Source organism: Myotis daubentonii, chromosome 17, assembly GCF_963259705.1.
Source record: "Myotis daubentonii chromosome 17, mMyoDau2.1, whole genome shotgun sequence".
NCBI classification, from domain to species: Eukaryota; Metazoa; Chordata; class Mammalia; order Chiroptera; family Vespertilionidae; genus Myotis; species Myotis daubentonii.
Genome location: NC_081856.1, coordinates 44,113,237 through 44,132,966, shown reverse-complemented (window position 1 = coordinate 44,132,966; position 19,730 = coordinate 44,113,237). Strand labels below are relative to the sequence as shown.

Genomic DNA, 19,730 nt, shown 5'->3' with positions numbered 1-19,730 from the left:
GTGTGGCTGAGCCAGGCTTTGAGTCCAGAGACCCCCTGGCCCTGCATGCTCCCCTCTGCTGTCCGATCTCACACGCGTGGCTCCCGGGGTCACTCGGGTGCCTGCCCTGCTTGTGTGCCCACAGACATAACCCCCAGAGCCTTTTCCCTCTCAGAGCCACCACTGCCTCCTGCCCGTCCCAGACACACAGCCCCGCACCCTCCGGGCACCGTGGCGTCCAGGCCCATGTGAGCAGGGCGTGGAAATCTCCGAAAGGGCCACATGTCTCTTCCCATTTGCTTCTTTAAAGATGCAAAAAGGCTCACCCTGGCCCGGTAGCTCAGTTGGTTCGAGTGTCGTCCCCATACACCAAGGTTGTGGGTTTGATTTCTGGTCAGAACACATATGAGAATCAACCACTGAATGCATAAATAAGTGAACAAGTAATCGATGTGTCTCTCGCTCCCTTCCTCTCTCTGTAAACTCAATAAATAAAACTTAGAAAGGATTCAGAAGTCTCATCAAAGTCTGGCCACCTGCTGGAAAATTGAAATTGGTCCAGGTTATGGGAAACATTTCATTACATAAAAGTTCAATGGAAGTTAAAGCTCAGGAGAACCTACGTGCACTTTTCAACACTGACCCCCATCTTCTCTCTTTCTCCTTAGGTGCTGTTACCCCCGTACGATGATGCCACTGTGACCGGCACAGCCAAGGAGCCGCCGCCCCCTTATGTATCTGCCTGAGCCTGACAGTGGGCGGAGCAGAGCAGAGCTTGGCTTTGCAGACATCGAGGCATTAGTTCTTTCTCTTCTGAGATGCGCTCTCCGAGTTATTTGTTGCTGAGATGTTGCAACTTAAATTTTTAGTGTTAAGTTGAAACCCTCTGTATATTTAAACGTATGCTTTAGCTAGAGCACTGTGATAGGTTAGCTTCCCCGGACGCCCTGGGCGCCGATTCCCGGCACTCTGGGTGGACTTGAGGCAGAGAAGTCTGGTTTTGTACCCCTAGGCCTCAAGTTGGGGGATTCATCACATTTTTTTTCCTCTCTGTTCCCTCTGTCTCTTTCAAAAGTATCAAATAAAATCAAAATGAAACAATACTTTTCTTAAGCCTCTCCGGTGTGTGGAAGAAACCCTTGAGAGAGCAGGGCTGTTAATGGTGAATCAGTGCTCCAGTTAGGGAAATAGGAGTCCATTAGTATGTCTAAATAAAACAGGAATTTCCTTAAGAGCCTTGATGGCATCAATTCAGGGACCATTTGGATTTGTCCATGGGCTAAATTGAGACTCTCTGACAATCCCCGGCAGTGAGAGAGCAGCCATGGCACTTGGCTGTTCCGGGCACCCCGCGTCTGCGGTCATGGAGGGGCGTGTCTTGTCCGAGTTACGGGGCGAACCGATGTGTTAGGCGCTGCACGGCACCCCGCGCTCCCTGTCTCCAGGTATCCTATCCCCGCCTGGCCCTCTCACTGCATGGTCTGGCCTGCCTCAGGGATGTCCTTCTCACTTTGTCAGGGGGCACTGCTGGTAGGTACTTACCTGGTCCTATAAGGAGGTTTCTTCTCTCCCCGACAGGCACATCCTACTGCTTGGAACTTCCAGCTATGCCCAGTCCTCTTTCAAAGTGAGTGTAGAATGATCTGCAGAAAAATGAGAAGGGGTGCTTTCCTAGGGACCCCCCCCCCCCCACCTTGACTACCTGGATTTCAGGGGACTTTTATGTATTCGTAGATGGAAGAGTCCCAGCTCCTGTGTTTTTTTTTTTTTTTTTCCATTATTCGATGTGCTGTACATGAAGGCTTTTACAATTAAAGTGAGATTTGCCCACACCCAAGAATTGGCTCTGGCGGCTGTGCCTTGGGACCCTTTCCGCCCACATGGCCGAGCCTAAGGAGGAGGTTTATGGCTTGTTTCACACATGGGCTCTTTAATATTTCAGTGCTGATGAAATCAGAACGTCTTCGGCCAAGAGAAATGGAGACAAGCAGACCTGAGCTTCCAGCATTCCTAACCCTGGCCTCTACCAAGCTCTGAGTGCTGAGTGGTTTTGCATGTGGTTGCTTTGTGTTCCGAAGTGCACTTTTAATGAGCAGCTCAGGTTTTACCATAGTGGGAGGGAGATTAAACGTTAAAGAGAGGTGAGAGGGGGAGATCTGTATACCTGAGAGTCAGCCTCGCTTATTTCTCATGACATACCTCTTTAGTGTTCTGTATAAACTCAACCTAAGAAGTTCTGTTCCTTGGTGATTTATGCCCATAAGGTTCACACTGAGTTCATCATAAGGGTCATTAGGGATGGAAAAGGCCTATCAGGTCGTTTCACTGATCCCTTGTGTAAGGCATGTTGCTATCCATCATTTTCTAGCTTTTTTGCATAATTTTGCAGCATGAAGAACAGCACATGGTAAATGAAGAAAAGTGCTGATTCTGAGTCTCTGGAGGGTGGTCTGAGAGGATCTTGTTCACGTGACACTCAGGACCATAGAGGTCAGGATACCACTTCCTACTCGGGTCCCAGGTGCGGCTGGTGCGTGACCCAGGCTACGCTGCAGAGCTGCCTCTACAAAGTAAGGAATTGCCGCCACCGTGGGGAGGTTGTGATGTGGAGGGCGCACTCCATGCTTCAGGAGATCGTCCGGTCTTTGTCTCATTGCTGATCCAGATACCCATCTTTTAAATGTACTTTACACCCCACTTTAATATCTAGCTTCTTTCTCCTGTATCTAGAGAAACAAGAATACTTACTGCCCCAATTGTTCTCATGCCTCTATACCTCTGGTCACTTTCCTGATGAGACAGGCATCCTTGGTTTTTTCCATCTTGGCCCCTTCTCCATCCCCCACCCCCGCCCCCGCCCCTGCCAATTCCTTATTTTAAGGTCATGGGCATTCCACTCAGCCCCACGAGGTGTGCAAATGGGTCCACCAGCCATCAGCCCTTGCCAGAGAGAAAGCCATAAGTAAGTCCATCTGCTGGGGCAGAGGGAAGAGGAGAATGTGCTCCTTTGGCTTAGGCTGTGGACTGTCCACCTGAGAGACCGAGCTGCTGTTTGTTGAACAAGCCAGCCAGACTTCCATAGTGCCAGGTCCCGGGCGAGTCTGAAGGCCGATAGACCATCCCCCAACCTTTTGCACCTGCCTGCATAGACATGTGCAGGATCCCCGCCCGCCCATCTGCTCTCCTTGTCCCTGCCCCCCACCCCCTGAAAATCCAAGACTTTCCCCTTCCTTTCTGCACTCTCTCTTTTTTTTTTTTAAATATATTTTATTGATTTTTTACAGAGAGGAAGGGAGAGAGATAGAGAGTCAGAAACATCGATCAGCTGCCTCCTGCACATTTCCCACTGGGGATGTGCCCGCAACCCAGGTACATGCCCTTGACCGGAATCGAACCTGGGACCTTTCAGTCTGCAGGCCAACGCTCTAGCCACTGAGCCAAACCGACTTCGGCTGCACTCTCTCTTTTTACTCTGTTCTGGCCCTAAACACTTGTTTAGTTGGACTGCTTAACCAAGCCACACCTAGTTTCATTTGTCTTTTCCTCTCCACCCTCAGGCCGCTAATACATTGTACTAATGATTTCAGTAAACCTTCTTTATAGACTTGTAACCATTAAAGTTGTTTTCTCCATAGAGGGATGCACTGTATTTGAAATAGTCAGCCTCCAAGACAATAACCCTGCTGTGCAAACGGAGCTTCCGTGGTAGAGGGAAACGAATGAGATTGATAAAGACATTATTTCCACTTTTGAAGAATGATGTGTTCGTTTTTGCAGCTGCCCTGGAAACGGACTTAAACACCATGAGACGATGTTTCTGCGGGTCACGTAGGCGTCTGATGTCCTGGAGGGTTGAAGGCAGGGCCTTGGCCAAGGTGTGGGAAGAACTCGGGCAAAAGTGCTGCCCACCTTCAGACCTAACGGGCACCCAGAGTCGTGCCTGTGGCTGTGTGAAATGGGCGTTTGGCAGCTCAGACGCACCTTCTAAAAGGGAAGGGAAAAGGCATTGCGAGGATGTCTCCACGCCCATGGAATTCACTGGAAGTGTTTCTGCCCACTGGCCAAGTTCTCAGCCAGATGACTGGTGTGCGGAAGCCAGCCAGAGCTGCGACTTTCTGTCCAGAAGCCCGCGCATGCCTCAGACTGTGGTACGCAGAGAACAGAGAGAAGCTGGCTGGCCAACCCAGAAGTTACATCAAAGCAAAAGTCTCAGCACTATACACCCGTCGACGCGGTCCTAATTAGCAAGCAGAATGAAGAGTTTGGCTTACCACCATGGAATCAAGTTTTGTTTTATCCCATCTAAAACTCGCACTTAAAAAAGTCATTAACAGTACAAACACAGTTTTTCACTTAAGTAAACTTACCAAGATGGGAACTTCTTAAACTCGACAAATAAAATGACAACTAACATACATATAATCCTTACTGTATGTCGGGTATAATGTTGCAATAGAACAAAGAGTTGGAGGGAGTTGTGTGGGCTTGAGCCAAATTTCCCGAGAGGCTGGGATTAACTGTGTCATCATCTTGTCTGCTACTTGCTGGTCACAGGCCTGGTGCTGTGACGTCTCAGCTCCCGTTGTGCTTGCTCAGACTTGAAAAGTCACTTGAAGAGTGGCAGGTCCTGCATTCCTGGGATCCTAGAGTCATTCAGTGCACCGGATCTCCAGAGCCAATAGGGTTTCCACCGTGGCCTCCCTGCCTGAGGAGACCCCATCTTGGCTCCGGGAGAAAAAAGGGACAATGGGTCTGCCCTCTGTGACCAGCAGCAGCACAACGGACCCTGTGTCCTGCATGGTGGGGACGCCTCCCTGACCCAGTGGCATTTGTGTGATGTCATTTTTCACCCAGAATTCATTTTCCCTAAAGGAATGCCGTGTTAATGACTCTCTGTCACCATTTTACTTTCATGGGATGTCTCTTAGCTTTAAGCCTTTTTATTACATTGATCTTTTCTACAATACTGGCAGCTCTGGCCCTGTTTTTGTCAATGATCCCAGTCTTTCCTATCTCCATCTATTGACATTTCATATTGTGCCCAAAATGGAAACTTGGCCTCAATTTCCCCTGCATCTGCTTCTGTGGATTTGTGTAGCTGTTGGTGGCTTCTCCCTCATTCCAGGCATCTCGGCTTGAGGCCATCGGCCTTCTTTATTCTTGTCCCTCTGTCTCTCCTCAGATCAACCCAGTCCCAAACCCTGTGGCTTCTGCCTCTATCCGGGTAGAATGACATTTGCCATTTACTGAGCCCTCTCCATGTGCCAGCCATGCTGCTGAGCATTTTACATGTTTTAAATTGCCTTACGGATGTGGATATTGAGGCCAAGGAAAATTAACTTGTTGGTCCCAAGTCATGCCAGTTATTGGCAGAGCCAGGATTGAAATGCTAGTGGAGTCCTCCCTCTAAGTGGGTGTTTCATCCTTTGGAGATATCTATAATTTTGGGATTCTGTACATAACCTCTCACTTCTTACTAACAGCGGTTGACTTCTACTGATAAGAACGATCTCTCCCGAGAAGGAAAGGAAGTCGAGAAGGAAAGGAGGTCCTGCGAAGCCGTGTGAGCTTTGTAAACTTGGGGTTTGCGTTACCTACCCAAGTAAAGCTATCAGTGTCCTATTTAATTAGACTAGGAAATGCTCTGCAAGCATCAGCTTTTAATGCTCACAAAGAGTTTATTCAGGCAGGAAGAAAGATCAACCGAGATGGGCCTTTCAGGGGGTTCATTGCTTCAAGTGAACAGTTTCCTTCTGAGGAACTTAGCTGACATTTTAACCCCTAGGGTGCCGGGGAGCGGCGATTGCGCTCCTCCTGTCTTTCGCCAAAAGTGCTGGGAGCGCTTTCGCGCTCCTCCTGCAGTGTCACTATTAGATGCTAGTAGTTCACTCTTTATGTGGGGGGAAAAAATTTAAAAACCTTAACTCAAAATGCCTTGGCAATTTTAGCATAGTTCCTAGGATATTGGTTGGCACTCAAAGGGTTAAACTGCACTGATTTATCTTTTTTGAGAAGAATATACATATTGAATTTTCAAACGGAACTCGGGCTTGTGAGTAGAACATGATTCGTTTGCACTGTCTTAGAGGACTAGTGGGGGCCTCAAGACGCAACTTCCTTCCCTTCACCCCCACTGCTGTATCCCAGTGTCTGTTTTCACACCTACCAAGCAGAATGGAGCATGCCTTTCCCCAGCGGCTGTAGGCTCTGTCCTGTGATCTCCGCACCACGTGTCCCTGAGAGCCAACTTCTTAATAGAGAATCCAGATATAACTTGGGCATCAGGAAAGTTGTAAACCTGTGGGCTTTTAAAAAATTACTACATCAGTAGCTGGGCCAGTGTGGCTCAATGGTTGAGCAACGACCTAGGAACCAAGACATCACGGTTCAATTCCCCAGTAGGGGGCATGCAGGAGGCAGCCAGTTGATGGTGTTTCTCATTGATGTTTCCATCTATCCCTCTCTAAAAATCAATAAAAAAATTAAAATTACATAAGTAATGTGTTGGCAAAAAAAAAAAAAAAGCCAATAACATCCTTCTGAGTAGGGTATTTGATTTATGTTCTACCATAGCCTATCCAGTGTCCCAATCGAAACACACCTTGCACTCATGGTTCCTGTCGCTTTTCTTGTCTGTATTACCCAGGAGATTAGACACGTACGGTCTGCATCTGTGTTCTGCCCTCAGCCCCTGGCACTTATCTGGCAAATAGAAGGAACCCCAAAATGGTTACATTTAGAATAAGAATAAACATGAGAGAAATTTAAGCCGCCTATACGGTTACCTGTGGCACTTGGGACAAATTCTCTAGGAACAACTCAGCAGGGTTGAAGCTTCACAGAAATCACTTCTCACAGAAGCACCCACTGGGGAAAAATCGTTTCTATAAACCGAGCAAGGACAGAAAGGGAGGGTCACTCCAGCAAACCCCACCAACGCTCAGCAGGACTGTGTTTATTACATAGAGGGGGGGGCAGAAGGGGCCCCCCTTGGCTTCTAGAGGAAAGTGGTGAAGGTGACAGGCAGAAACCAGCAACTTGCTAATAAAAAAGGATTGATCTGCGAAGAGATTAAAGGATGGCTCCGATGAGAGGCTTGCTAATGCTCTGCTTCAATTTGAAATCAAAAGGAACCAGCGTACTTAGCTCTTACGATTCTTGTGATCAGGTTCCTTTTATGTGAGCTTGATTCAGTAGGGCTCTGAATGAAGAATTAAATCACTAAATGTGCCTCTCTCAGAACTCTCCTTTTCTGTTCCTAGTAGATCATTGTATCGTTAGAGCAATCAATGGCCAGACCTGAGATGCTGTGGAGTCCTGAGGCTTTGGTTATAAGGGGCGGGGAAATGCCGACCAGCTAACACACTGAAATAGAGTGATGTGTCCACCACTTCCTGGCCTCTGCAGCTGTAAATAACCCCGAAAAACTATGTGTGATAAAGCATGTTTGCCTTTCCTCCTTTACAAGGACATCACAAGATCCGACACTAGTACAGAAGTCCCCACTGATGGCTGCTACTTGTGCTGGGCTTGAAGGTGCCCAGGCGAGGCCAAGCTGTGAACAAAGGTCGGCTGCCCCTAGTGCCAGGTTGAGGCCACTTAGTGAGGGATACACGGCATGCAGCACGTTGAGGCCAGATGCTGCTTGTTTGATAGATTTTCGGGAAGTCTGGAGTAGGAGCTGTGACAGGCCATTCATATGGAAAAGCCACTGGAAACTAGGTGTGCCTGTGTGTTGGGTAGAGTGGGTCTCAGGTAATCACCAGGGTTGGATGAACAGGGATATCCAGGTTAATGGAGACTCAGATATGGTGCCTGCCTGCTGGCTCTGTGGAGGAAGGGCTCAGCAAGGGAGCAATGGCCTCTGCCAGCACTTCAGTCTGGGAGAAAGCTGTCTCTCCAGCTCTTGCCCTGATGCCAGACACTTCAGCTCCTCCCCATATGACCCTGGTGCCTTTTGAGTTGCTGCCCCAGTGCTGGAGCTCAGAGCGAGTGAGTCCAAGTAAGTCTGTTACTGCGCCCTTTGAGAGGAACTGCCTGGGACTCCAGCAACCCTTGTCTCACTCAAGCACAAGCCCCACTGGTTTTCACAGCCAGAAGTTATGGCGATTTCTCTTCCCAACACTGGAACCCTAAGCTGAGGGGCTGGGACTTCTCACTCTTCAAGGGGTACCTCTGCAGCTGAAATATCCCACCTGGTTTTTATCCACATGTGGTTCCAGGACCAGCCTGTTCCTGTCTCCTCCCCTCCTACCAGTCTCTATGTAGCTTCTTTAAATCCCTAGTTGTGGGACTTCAATTCTGCTGGATTTCAGGTGGTTCTGAATGATGGTTGTTCTGTAGTTGAGTTGCATTACATATAACTTTTGACTCTCCTAAAACTTAACTACAAACATCCCTTTGTATCCGCAGGAGATTGGTTCCAGGACTCTCCCCACTCCCTGCCGTAGATAACAAAATCCACAGGTGCTAAAGTCTTTTATATAAAAGGTGTAGAACAGCCCTGGCCGGTGTGCTCAATGGTTACAGCATTGTCCTGTGCACCCAAGGGTCATGGGCTCAATTCCTGGTCAAGGGCATATACCTGGGTTGCACATTTGATCCTTGGCCTGGGTTGGGGCACCAATCAAAGTGTCTCTCCCACATCAATGTTTCTCTCTAAAATATATTTCTCAGATGAGGATTAAAAAAATAAAAATAAATCAATAAAATGGTGTAGAACAATGCATACAGTCAGCCTTCTGCAGCTGTGGATTCCCAACTGTGGATCGAAAATACTGTTTTGATCTGCAATTGATTTTAATCTGCAGATGTGAAACCCAGGGATATGGGGGACAGACTGTATAGTTATTGGGACAAATCTGCATGTAAGTGGACACATGCAAGTCAAACCCACGTTGCTCAATAGTCAACTGCAATTGACTTTCAAAAATTGTTCTAACATCCTATTCTGCCCCATGTATAGGCCAGAGCTAAAGGTGAAGCAGTGCTAGTCAGTGCCCTCTGTTAGGCCTGGCCAGGGGTGCTGAGCTGTCTTAGGAATTTTGTTCTAACTAAAGGAAACTTTCTACACTTTAAAACTTTGGTTTTTGCAATATCTTTTTATTCACAGATAGTGTACTTGTAGATCGTAATGTTCTGGCACTTTCCATACTTGGGAATTGCTTTGTCAATTCTTATTTTAAATGAGTCAAGACATTTCCATTACTTCTTTTCAGAGATGCTCTACCAATGAAATTGTCCACTTTATTGCACTCCATCTTATTTTTCTCCATCTTGATTTATTGTGGCTCTCAGCAGTTCGTCCCCTTATTCTTTCTACTGGACCATCTGAAGTGTTTCTCCTGTTGGAACCAGGTAATGACCATGTCCTAGTTATTTTCTTCAGCAAGAGAGACCGTGGAAAAGTCCTGACTTCTGATATTGTTGTTATTCAGTTGCCATTTACTGAGCTCTGCCAGCATGCTGAAGGGTTTTATAGGACAGAAACACACACTCATTGCCCAAGTATCTTGCAATCTGATTTCATACCAGGCAGCCAATGCAGACATACTCATGCATGGCATTGCGAGAGGATAGCTGAGTGTCACAGGCATGAGACTACTGGCTTCTAACCATAGACCACTTTGATCTAACTCTAGGTTTAGGAATGAAAGAAGCAGTCATCTGTGTTGCTGATACTTCCATAAATAGTAGACTCTCCCTCGCTTCAAAAGTGGGAACTAGTCTCCAGGGAGACAGGTGGTGGTTCAGCCTTGTCAATATCCAAGGAAACAAGTCAGATATTCACTCATTCTTGCTTATGCCTTAAGGCTCCCCACTCCATCCTGTTATGCCATTATATATATGTATATATATGTGTGTGTGTGTGTGTGTGTGTGTGTATAACTGATTTCAGAGAAGAAGGAAGAGGGAGAGATAGAAACATCAATGATGAGAATCATTGATTGATTGGCTGCTTCATGCACGCCCCCCACTGGGGATCGAGCCCGCAACCCCGGCATGTGCCCTTGACTGGAATCAAACCAGGGACCCCTCAGTCGGCAGGCTGATGCTCTATCCACCGAGCCAAACCAGCTCGGGCCTGTTATGCCATTCTTAATAAGTAACCTCATCAATCTGATTCCACAAACACTACAAGGCTGTAAACTCCAGGTTAAACCCACAGCAGCCCAGGCCCTTCCACAACACAGCCCACGGCAGTATCTATCAAGTAGAAGGCCTGGTCCCTGCCCTCGGGAGCAAATGGTCCAGGTTCAGGATCACGTATAAACATTTGCATCTTCTTTGAAATACTATTGTTTTCCCAAATTTCTGACTTGCTATAGTTTTCCTCTGGTCACTTTCATCCCGTCTTTCCAAGGTGGGATGATGCTTGTTTAGAAATGATTTCACCTGGGACAACGGTGCCATCAGCCAGCCTGTCCTCAAGGGGACCCCCTGGACAGGGAGCCAGCTGTCCATGTTGATGGGGCACCCAGTACGTAAGAGAGGTGCCCCAGCTAGGAGAGTACCCCACCCTGGGCTGCCGTGGAAACCCAGCCACTATCTTGCAGCGCTCTTCTCTCAACCCCGTATCTCCAGAGCCAACCAGTTGGCAGCTGGCCCAAAGGGAAGATGTCCCCTCTTCCAGGTGTCCTTCTACCTGAGTGAGAGGGGGAGGAGCCCCAACAGTTTACACGGGACATCACCAGTCCGCTGGAGCAAAAGTGCAAGTGAGGTGACTTGCAATTTTACATTTCTCCTCCCTCATTCAGTACAGGGTTTATCTTAGGCTAGGAGTCTGTGAGCCGACATGTCTGCTCTATGGTTTCCTTATACGCTGATGGTCTCATTTCAATCTGCCCTCTCGGAAGCAAAACACAACAAAAAGTTCTGTTGTTTACAAGGAACAAATGAACGCGTCGGTCAAAAGTCTGTATTTGAGGCTGTTCGTGAGTGAGACCTGGGTCAAACAACACCCCTGCCCGCTACCACCGCCACCACCAAACCCTTACTCCACAATAGACTCCATGGAGAGAGAGACTGAGAGTCGAACCCAGTAGAGCTACTAAGGTGTACTTAGAACAGTTACACATTCCAACTAACTCTTGAACTCGCAGATACTTCACACCCTAATTCTTGTCTGCTTGCTTGAGTGCCCACATGAGAGCTAAAAACCGTAACCACACACTTCTGAGTAAGATTCTCTGTACACTAAGCTGGGCGCAGGCCCTCTGGCAGAAAGGGCAACTTTGGGCGTTTCCCCCGCAGCCTTTATGATTATTCATTTGCATTCACTCCAAAGGTAATCGGGAAATGAAGGCATGGCTTTTTCTGACTCGATATTTCAATACATTGAGCTCCCTTTTGCTTCGTTTTCCTCCTGGCAGACCTGACGATCATTTTACAAGGTCGAGCAACTCATTGACCTATTTGACTTGGCCCCAGGCGAGCTTCACACAGATTTCCTATTCTGAAGAACTGGGATAGAACTCCCTGGGGGAAGACACCCATTTTAATTGGCATACACCAGTCGTAGAATCGGTTACCACATTACAATTCCTTAATATTTGGAAGGATTTCAGAATTGCTATTGTTTTCCTGGTAAAAGATTGGATCGTACCGGTTGTCTTGGAATAAAGGCAACACAGTTTAAATGTAAGTTTCCATAAACTGTAACTCACTTCCTCAGCTCCTAGGGGATTTTCCCTGGCCCAGATTCAGGAAGCGTTTTCATCAGTGGGATCCAAGACCAAGCATTTCCTGAAGACTTGCCTCTGCTTTCTGACCTCTACGTACCTCCTCCCCAAGAAATACAAAGAAACCATTTCTCATCAGTGCAGGCAGAGGCAGGCTGTGCCAAGTCGAGCTAAGGTGCAGGGTAAGGAAGGGAACACGAATCCAAGATTCTTTCCTGGCATTGTGGCACCTGAGGGCTTGAGTGCGTTAACCTCTTACTTTGCGGCTGCAATTTTAATTACCCTCCTCTGCAGCTTTTCTGAAGAACTGACTTTGTACATGGTGCCTTTTCATATTCCAGAAACCAACGATCATCACATAGGAGTGATGGTTAGGAGTCAGGGCAGCCAAGAACACTTAAACGATCAGACTCTGGCACATGCAGAGGTTTTGAAACTCATTAACTCAGTTCTGCTGCCTCTTCCCCCACAGCTTGTTAAAACCTGACCTGGGTGCGTGGGGTTATTGGTTTGGGGGTAGAATTTTGGAGCCAGTATTAGGAGACGTCCTGGCCTGTTGTGTGGAACCCAGTCACCCCATCTGGCCAGGAGCAGGGAGAGCTGGTAGAGTGATATGCCAGGCCCTTTCCCTGCCACTGAGCAGTCCTCTGGTCTCCATCCCTCCCAAGTTCTGTGGGGACCTTCAAGGTCATGTTCTCCCACTTTACAAAACTGCAAATATCTTCCCGCATAATTTCAAAAGTCTTGTCTGAACTAGACTTTTTCTGCTCCTTTAGGGTAGGACTTTGCTTCCTCTCCATCCGGGCACCCTCCCTCGGCGCATTCCTGGGCCTGGTCCCTGGCCAGTGGACGCTCTGTTCATGGGACTTCGCGCTGGTGGGGTGTTCTAGGCACTGCCAAGACACCTCCTGGCACTTGCCACCAATTATCCCAATTCTCATCACATCTTTCCTGGTCTTTGTCAATGGATGCCTCTTGTCAGTCATGACCCCAAGTTCAGGATACAGGACCCCTGCCGGCCTCCGGTCTCCCTGGAGATGCTCTCCTGCCTTCCACGCCCCTCACCACGCCACCCAAGCTCCCCGCAGTGCTGAGCCTGTGGCCAGGGACCCCTGGAGTCACAGTCCCGCCTGGGCTTGCAGCCGGGCCCAGCGGAGCCAGGTGGCGGCAGGCAGGGTGCACGGCCAGGGTGCCCGGCTCCGGGGCTGTCTGCAGGGTGGGGCCGTCCTCGCGGCCGCTCCCTCTCCACGCCTTCCCCATCCCCAAAGAGGACACCCCTTCTTCCGCCGCCGCGGCGCCGCCTCCCCCCGCCCCCCGCCCGCCCGCGCTGGCCCGGAGCCCTCCAGGCAGCCAGCGAGCGAGCGTGGGGAGCGCTTGGGGATGGGACTTGGAGGCGGCGCCCACGGAAAAGACAGCGGCAGCGGCGCGGGCTTCTCGCGCGGCTCCCACGAGCGCTCCCCGAGGCCAGCGCGGCTCCCGACCCGGCGAGGGGCCCCACGAGGAAGACCCAGGTGGCCGCTTCCCGGGCGCCGGCGGCTGCAGGTGAGCAGGGCGCGCTTCCCCGGGTTCCGCCCCGCCGCGCCGACCCGGGGCGCGGACAGACGGACCCGCCGACCGGCTGACAGGCAGACCGGCCGGCAGAGCTGGGGCTCCCTGACGTCCGCGGCGGGAGCGCGCCACCCCCCTCCACCCCCGGACCCTGCGGCTCCGCGCGCCCCGAGCGCCAGGCGCCCCTCCCCGCCCCGGGGCCCTTCGCTTAGACCCCCCCCCCCCCCGGGCCGCGCGCGACAGGCTGGGCCGCGCTGCCCGGACCCCTCGCCGGGGGCAGCCAGGCCACCCCGCCGGGCGAGCTGGGCGCGTTCCTGCGCGTGGCGCCCCGCGCAGCGGCCCCTCGCAGGGCCCGGTGGGGGCGCTGTGTCCCGCCGCGGGGGCATCCGACCTGGTCTCCGTGCGCCGAGGAAGGGAGACTTGTTGAGCCGGCCAGCGGGTGGGTTGAGCCGATCCCCGCGGCAGCTGAAGCGCCAGCTCCCCGTCATTGTGGAGAAAGGAGAGGGAGGGAGGGCACTGCAGGGTAGTTGGCTAGAAACCCCGAGAATAGTTTGGAAGGGAGCAGAAAAATGGACTCTCTGGCCAAGGTGTCCAGGACTGGAAGCACGGGAGGGTGGCTCCTCAGGAACTCGCCCGCCCACCTGCACACAGTTCCCAATTGCCATGACCGCGGGCGCCAGGAGGCATCCGCACCAGGTGCGTTTAACCGGCCTCCCAGGTGCGGGGCAGCCGGGAGACAACCACGAAGCTGCGCGGGGCTGTGGTCGGAGCAGGGGCTCTGAGGTTGGCCTGCCCAGGTGGCCTGGGTTAGTCACTTTGGAGCTACCCAGCTCCTCTGTCCTCAGTTTCCTCATCTGTTTAATGGGATAGTACCCACAGGGCTGTGAGGATCAGCCTCAGAACAGTTCCAGGTACACCCTAAGGTGAGGGGGTGAGCTCCATCACCCGTCTTTCCAGAAAAAGCCAACAGTTCCTCGGAGCAGTCACCCCTCTCCAAGCTCAGGAGGACGGCCTCCCCCTGCGTCCATGAAGGCGGCAGGTAAACCGCATGCGTTTAACTGGAGTTTTCCATGAGGAGTCCACGCTTGCACAGTTCCCCCTGCCTGCTTTCAAAGTGACAGCGTCATAAAACCCTGTCCAGATACCAAGATGGGTTTATGGTTTGGAAAGTTTCCTCTCAGGCCCTGACTCTTGGTGCCTTAGACTCACTCCCCCGGGGAGAAAGCAGCCGCTGGAGGCTCTTCGCCCCCTATTTCCTTCTCTGTTTATACGGTTATCTGGGCCGGTAGAATTCGGCCCCCGGCCCCCAGTTTGCCAGGCTGCAAGATTCTTGGCTTCCGGAGTCCACGGCCAGGCAAACTGGGGCCACTGGGGCCTGCGCTCACTCGCTGGAGGTGCCAGCGTGGGGCCCACCTCCCAGGTCCCTCAGAGGGTGGTCGTGCCAAAAGCTCTTACATCGCTGTCAGCAAGAGGTAGTTGCAGTGAGGCCCAAGATTTAAAGAAAAGGAGATAGATAATGGCCCCTTGAAAGATAGAGAAGGAATAAGAAAGTTGTTGAAAGTTCTAGAAAGAAATCCCACTGTTTGCTTAGAAACAGCACTGACTGGTGCCTAAGAGAAGGCAGAGGGTGAGGCCGGGGTGGGGAAGGGGAAAGGGCCAGGCCTGGGACAAGCAGGCCCAAGAGGGTGTGGTGGGTGCAAACGCCGGCCTTTGCAAGGTGTTGGGTATGAAGCGGGGTGGCAGTGAGAGAGGCCAGGAGAGAACCCCAGGGTGAGAGTTGAGTTTAAGAGCAGCCAATGAACACCATAAACTGATGAGCAAAAACAGAACCAGAGTCATAGAAGCATCGAATAGAGTCCGTGGTCGCCAACCTTTCAGATCTCACAGACTACCAGTGGTCTGCGGACCACCGGTTGGCGACCACTGGAATAGACTGTCCAACCTATGAGGGAGGGCAGGGGGTGGGGGTGGGGGGTAAGAGATCAACCAAAGGACTTGTATGCATGCATATGAGCATAACCAATGGACACAGACAGAGGCGGGGGGTGGGGGGCGGGGTGTGTTGAAGGCATGTGCTGGGTGTTGGGGCGGCCAGGGAGAAGTCAATGGGGGAAAAAGGAGACTTATGTAATACGTTAAACAATAAAGAACTTAAATTAAAAAAAAAAAAAAAAGAGCAGTCAAGTGGGCAAGAGCCCTATTGCTTTCCTGGACCTTGGTCTGCAGCACATGCCCCCTTGAGAGAGCCCTCCCCTGGGACTCCCCGTTCTTGGGGAAGCGCTGGAGCCCCCGCTGCCTATGGGAGTAAATGGGGAGGCTCAGGGGGACGGGGGGCTGAGGTGCCAAGTTGGGAGTGGACCATGGCATCACTGTTGCTAGCAAACAGGCCAGGGAAGCCCTTCCAGGAACCAGTTTCCCTTGGAGCTACAGCCATGAGGTCACTTTGAACCTTGCCCTGTGGCTCAGCAGACAGCCACCACTGCCTTACTCAGCAGGGCCCCGAAGGGGACTCGGAGGGAAAGGCAGGGCTGGGCTCCATCCCAGAGGCCTCCGCTGTTGTCATCTGGAATTAAGTGGGAATGATGGTGACATGATGAGAGGTAGCGGGGGTACAACCCAGAGCATGTTGATCTTGGCACCGGAAGGATCTGGGTTCCAGTCTGGGCCCTGCCAGTCACCACCTGTAAGGATTTTGAAAAGTTGCTTAAACTCTCTGTGCCTCCGTTTTCTTACCTGTAAATAGGGACTAGGATTGTTGGAAAAATTGAATTAGTTAACACACTAATTTAACTGAAATACACACGTGAAATACTTCGTGCCTGGCTGAGAGTTAAGTGCTCAATATGTACTAGCTATACATATTATTATCTGAGCCTCAGTTGTGTAATCCATCAAATGGGCGTGCTATTATCTGTGCCCTAGGATTGGTGTGAGGGTTAAATGAGATAATATGAATTAATTCACCTGTGTGTAGTAATGCTCAGAGTGAGTAGGTTGAAACTGAAAATTCTACCAGAATATTTGCATGTAAAGTCAGTGGCAGAGCAAGCATTTTTGGAAAGTTCTTCGAAGAGTATTGTCAGAGGAACCTTTATCTACTGTTGGAGAGGGTGGCTCACTCCCCATTGGAATCCCCCATTACTGTTTTAGGTTATTGCCTCAGTTTCCTATGGCTGCTGTAAGAAATTACCGTAAACTTTGTGCTTAAGAACAACACAAATCTATTCTCCTGCAGTTCTGGAGGTCAGAGTCTGAGATGGGTCTCCCAGGGCTAAAAGGAAGGTGCTGGCAAGGTTATGTTCCTTCTGGAGGCTCTGGGGGAAGTCTGTTCCCTTACCCTTCGGCTTCTAAAAACTGCCTATTCTTCTTGGTTCCTAGCCTCTTCTCCATCTTCGAAAGACAGCAACTTCCAATCTCCCTGTCTTCCTCTCCCTTCCCCCTCCTTTCTACCTCCCCATCTTTCTCTTTCTCTCCCTCTCTCCTCTCCCTTGCTCCTTCATCCCCCTCTTATAAAGACCTTGTGACTATATTGTGCCCACTTGGATAATCCAGACTAATTTCTCATCTCAAGCTCTTTCATTTAATCATAGCTGCAAAGTTCCTTTTGCCACATAAGGTAACATATTCACCCACCCATTATCTCAGTTGTCATAACTCAATCCAACCAGCAAAAAGTAAGGGGCATTGTGCAGAGCTACTGGGCTGGAATTGAGGGTTAATGTGTGTGTGTGTGTGTGTGTGTGTGTGTGTGTGTGTGTGTGTGTGTATGTGTTGGTGGGGCGGGTTGGGGGAGAGTTGTAACACAGGGCCGGATTATGGGGCTTTGACTGATAAGCTAAGGAATCTAGATTTTTATCTTAATGGTATGTGGAAGTCACGGACAGTTTTTGAGTAGGAGCGTGAGAAGCATGATACTGTGTTGGGAAGCCTGAATTCAGTGCTGGTGCCAGATGGATTCCATAGGAGAGACTTAGACACAGTCTGTTAATTAGAGTTGTGTTCAGTGTCAAGTTACAGAAAAATGTAAGTGACAGTGGCTTCAATAAGGAAGCTTATTTCTGTGTTGTGTTCTAGAAGTCTGAAGGCGGTGTGTCCGAAGGGAGAGTGGGGTCAGGGACCCACACCCCTGTGCCTCATTGCTCTTACCATGCAGCATACCTTCCACTTCCATGGTGCCTCGTGGTTCAGAGTGACTGCTGGGTCTCCAGCCAGGATGTCCGCATTCCAGCAGGGAGGAAAAAGCAAGGTTGCTCCTGTCCTAGGAGACAGTCACTGGCGTCGCCAACCTTCAGGCAGATACAGTAGAGAGGAACACTCGGGTTTGGCCTTGGCAGTTGTCTGGTGCCGAATTAGGGCCAGTTTGCTGGAACATTTATTGGTCTTTTTTTGATTAATAAATGTGTTAATTCAACTTTTATCTGTTTTTTAAAAATTTATTTATAAAATTCAGTGCCCAGCATGTGAGGAATACAGGCATGACCAGGTGCAGTCCCAAGGAACGGCTCACAGTCTAGGCAGGGAGACCGATATGGCAGCAAGGAAAAGAAACCAAGTGTTCCCAGTCCGGTGGCTGAGCAGATGAGTTGTCTTCACAGTGAAAGGACTCGAGAGGAAGATGACTTGGTCACTTAACTAGCTCCGAGGCTCGGAGACTGTCTTTCTGTCCATGAATCTTAGTGTTCCACCCATTAACTTGCGAACTTGTCTACCTCACAGAGTGATTGTAGGGACCAATCAAGATGGAAAATATACAAACGCCCAGATCATGGCCTGGCCCGTAGTAGGCACTTCAAAGATATTAGTGTCCTCTGTCCTTTCTCTTCCTGTCCGGAGGCAGAGTTCACCGCCTTGCAGATGCCGTGCTCTCCTTCTTCCGGATAGCAGGGTCGTACCTCCTCTGCTCAGCCGCCAGACTGGAGACTGAGAGCCCGAGGTCTGTTCCAGGCCACGCCTCTCATTTTAAGGCTCACTAATGAAAGCCCAGAGAGTTAAGTCACTCAGCTGAGGTCACACATTGTGTGGAAACCGAGCCAGGCCTCTCCTCTCAAGGCCCACAGCACATAGGGTTGGTTCTGGGGGGAATCTCCTTGCCTGTCAGTGTACTTGGAACAGTGATGCTTAGAAGAACCCACGGCTAAGAGGGTCAGGACAATCTCCTCTCCCTTCCTGGACCCCCTTGGCAACGCTAAACGACAAGACTCATTGTCAAAGGGAGAAGAGAAAAATTGCTGAAACAAAAGCCAAAGCTGTTGTATTTTTAAAAGCGATTCTCTCCATGCTCCCAAACGCTCTGTATGGAATCTGTTCAGATTGAATTAACCTCTGTTTCTCAGCACAACAGTTCTCCCATGCTCCTAGATGAAAAGAACTGGTTTTTGAACATCATTCTGTTTTCCAGTTAGAATTGGCTCCTGTTCTACAAATGCTACCAGCTTTAAATGCCAAACTGAGAAACAACTATTAATATCGGCTTCATGCACTGACATGCACTGACTTATTATTTTCTTGTTTTGCTGCAATTGTATTTTAAAAAATATGCTGTGTTTTTTTTTAGTTGTTTTTTTAAAATTGATTTCAGAGAGAGGAAGGGAGGGAGAGATAAAAAACATCAATGATGCGAGAGTATCATTGATCGTCTGCTTCCTGCACGCCCCCTACTGGGGATCGAGCCCACAATCTGGGCGTGTGTCCTGACCCAGAATTGGACTGTGACCTCCTGGTTCATAGGTCGATGCTCAACTGAGCTACACTGACCAGGTGCATCACTTTATTTATTATTTATTTATTTATTATTTATGTTTTTGAGAGGAGGGGGAGGGAGAGAGAGAGAAACATTGATGTGAAAGTGAAATATTCATCTGCTGCCTCCTGCACACCCCTTACCAGGGATTGAGCCTGCAACCCGGAAATGTGCATCGACAAGGAATTGAAGAACTGTTACCTTTTGATGCATGGGAGGACATGTAACCAACTGAGCCAAACCGGCCAGGGCTGACATTGCATTTTTTAAAAAAATCTATCTTGTCTGATATTAATATTGCCATATTGGTTTTATGTTGTCATGTAAACAGTATCCTTGTTCCATTCCTGTAGTTTCTTTAGATACCTTTTTTGGAATATAACTTATATACAGTAAAATTCATCACTTTTTATTTATTATTTTTTAAATCTTTATTATTGAGATTATTACTAGTACAGATGTCCCTCTTTTTAACTCCCATTGTACCCCTCCATCCGGTCCTCCCCCCCACCCCCGCCCCAGGCCTTTGTCACCCTAATGTCTGTGTCCATAGGTAATGCACATATGCATATAAGATCTTTGTTTAATCTCTTCCCGCCCTGCCACCCCACTTCCCTCTGAGAATCGTCAGTCTGTTCCATCTCCGTGCCTCTGATTCCATTTTATTCACCAGTTTATTCTGTTCATTAGATTTCTTATTTGTTTATTTTGATTTTTAGATTCAGTTGTTGATAGGTATGTATTTGTTGCCATTTTGTTCATATTTTTGATCTTTTTCTTTT

The 19,730-nt window shown here is 49.6% G+C and overlaps 2 protein-coding genes across 4 annotated transcripts in view; both read left to right on the top strand.

The window, feature by feature from the left end:
• LAPTM4B (lysosomal protein transmembrane 4 beta) overlaps positions 1-1,082 on the top strand; it is a 35,340-nt gene extending 34,258 nt beyond the window's left edge. The window contains exon 7 of the mRNA XM_059672152.1: positions 648-1,082. Coding sequence (XP_059528135.1) covers positions 648-725 — 78 coding nt within the window. The 3' untranslated portion in view covers positions 726-1,082. The remainder of the gene's footprint in view (positions 1-647) is intronic.
• Positions 1,083-12,974: 11,892 nt separating this feature from the next.
• The window catches only part of MATN2 (matrilin 2), a 108,539-nt gene continuing 101,783 nt past the window's right edge, over positions 12,975-19,730 (top strand). For 2 of the 3 annotated variants that reach the window (XM_059672142.1, XM_059672144.1), the window contains exon 1: positions 12,976-13,202. The gene's annotated coding sequence lies outside the window, so the exon portion shown is untranslated. Of the gene's footprint in view, positions 13,203-19,730 lie in introns of all 3 variants that reach the window. The other variant, XM_059672145.1, reaches the window with a different exon arrangement.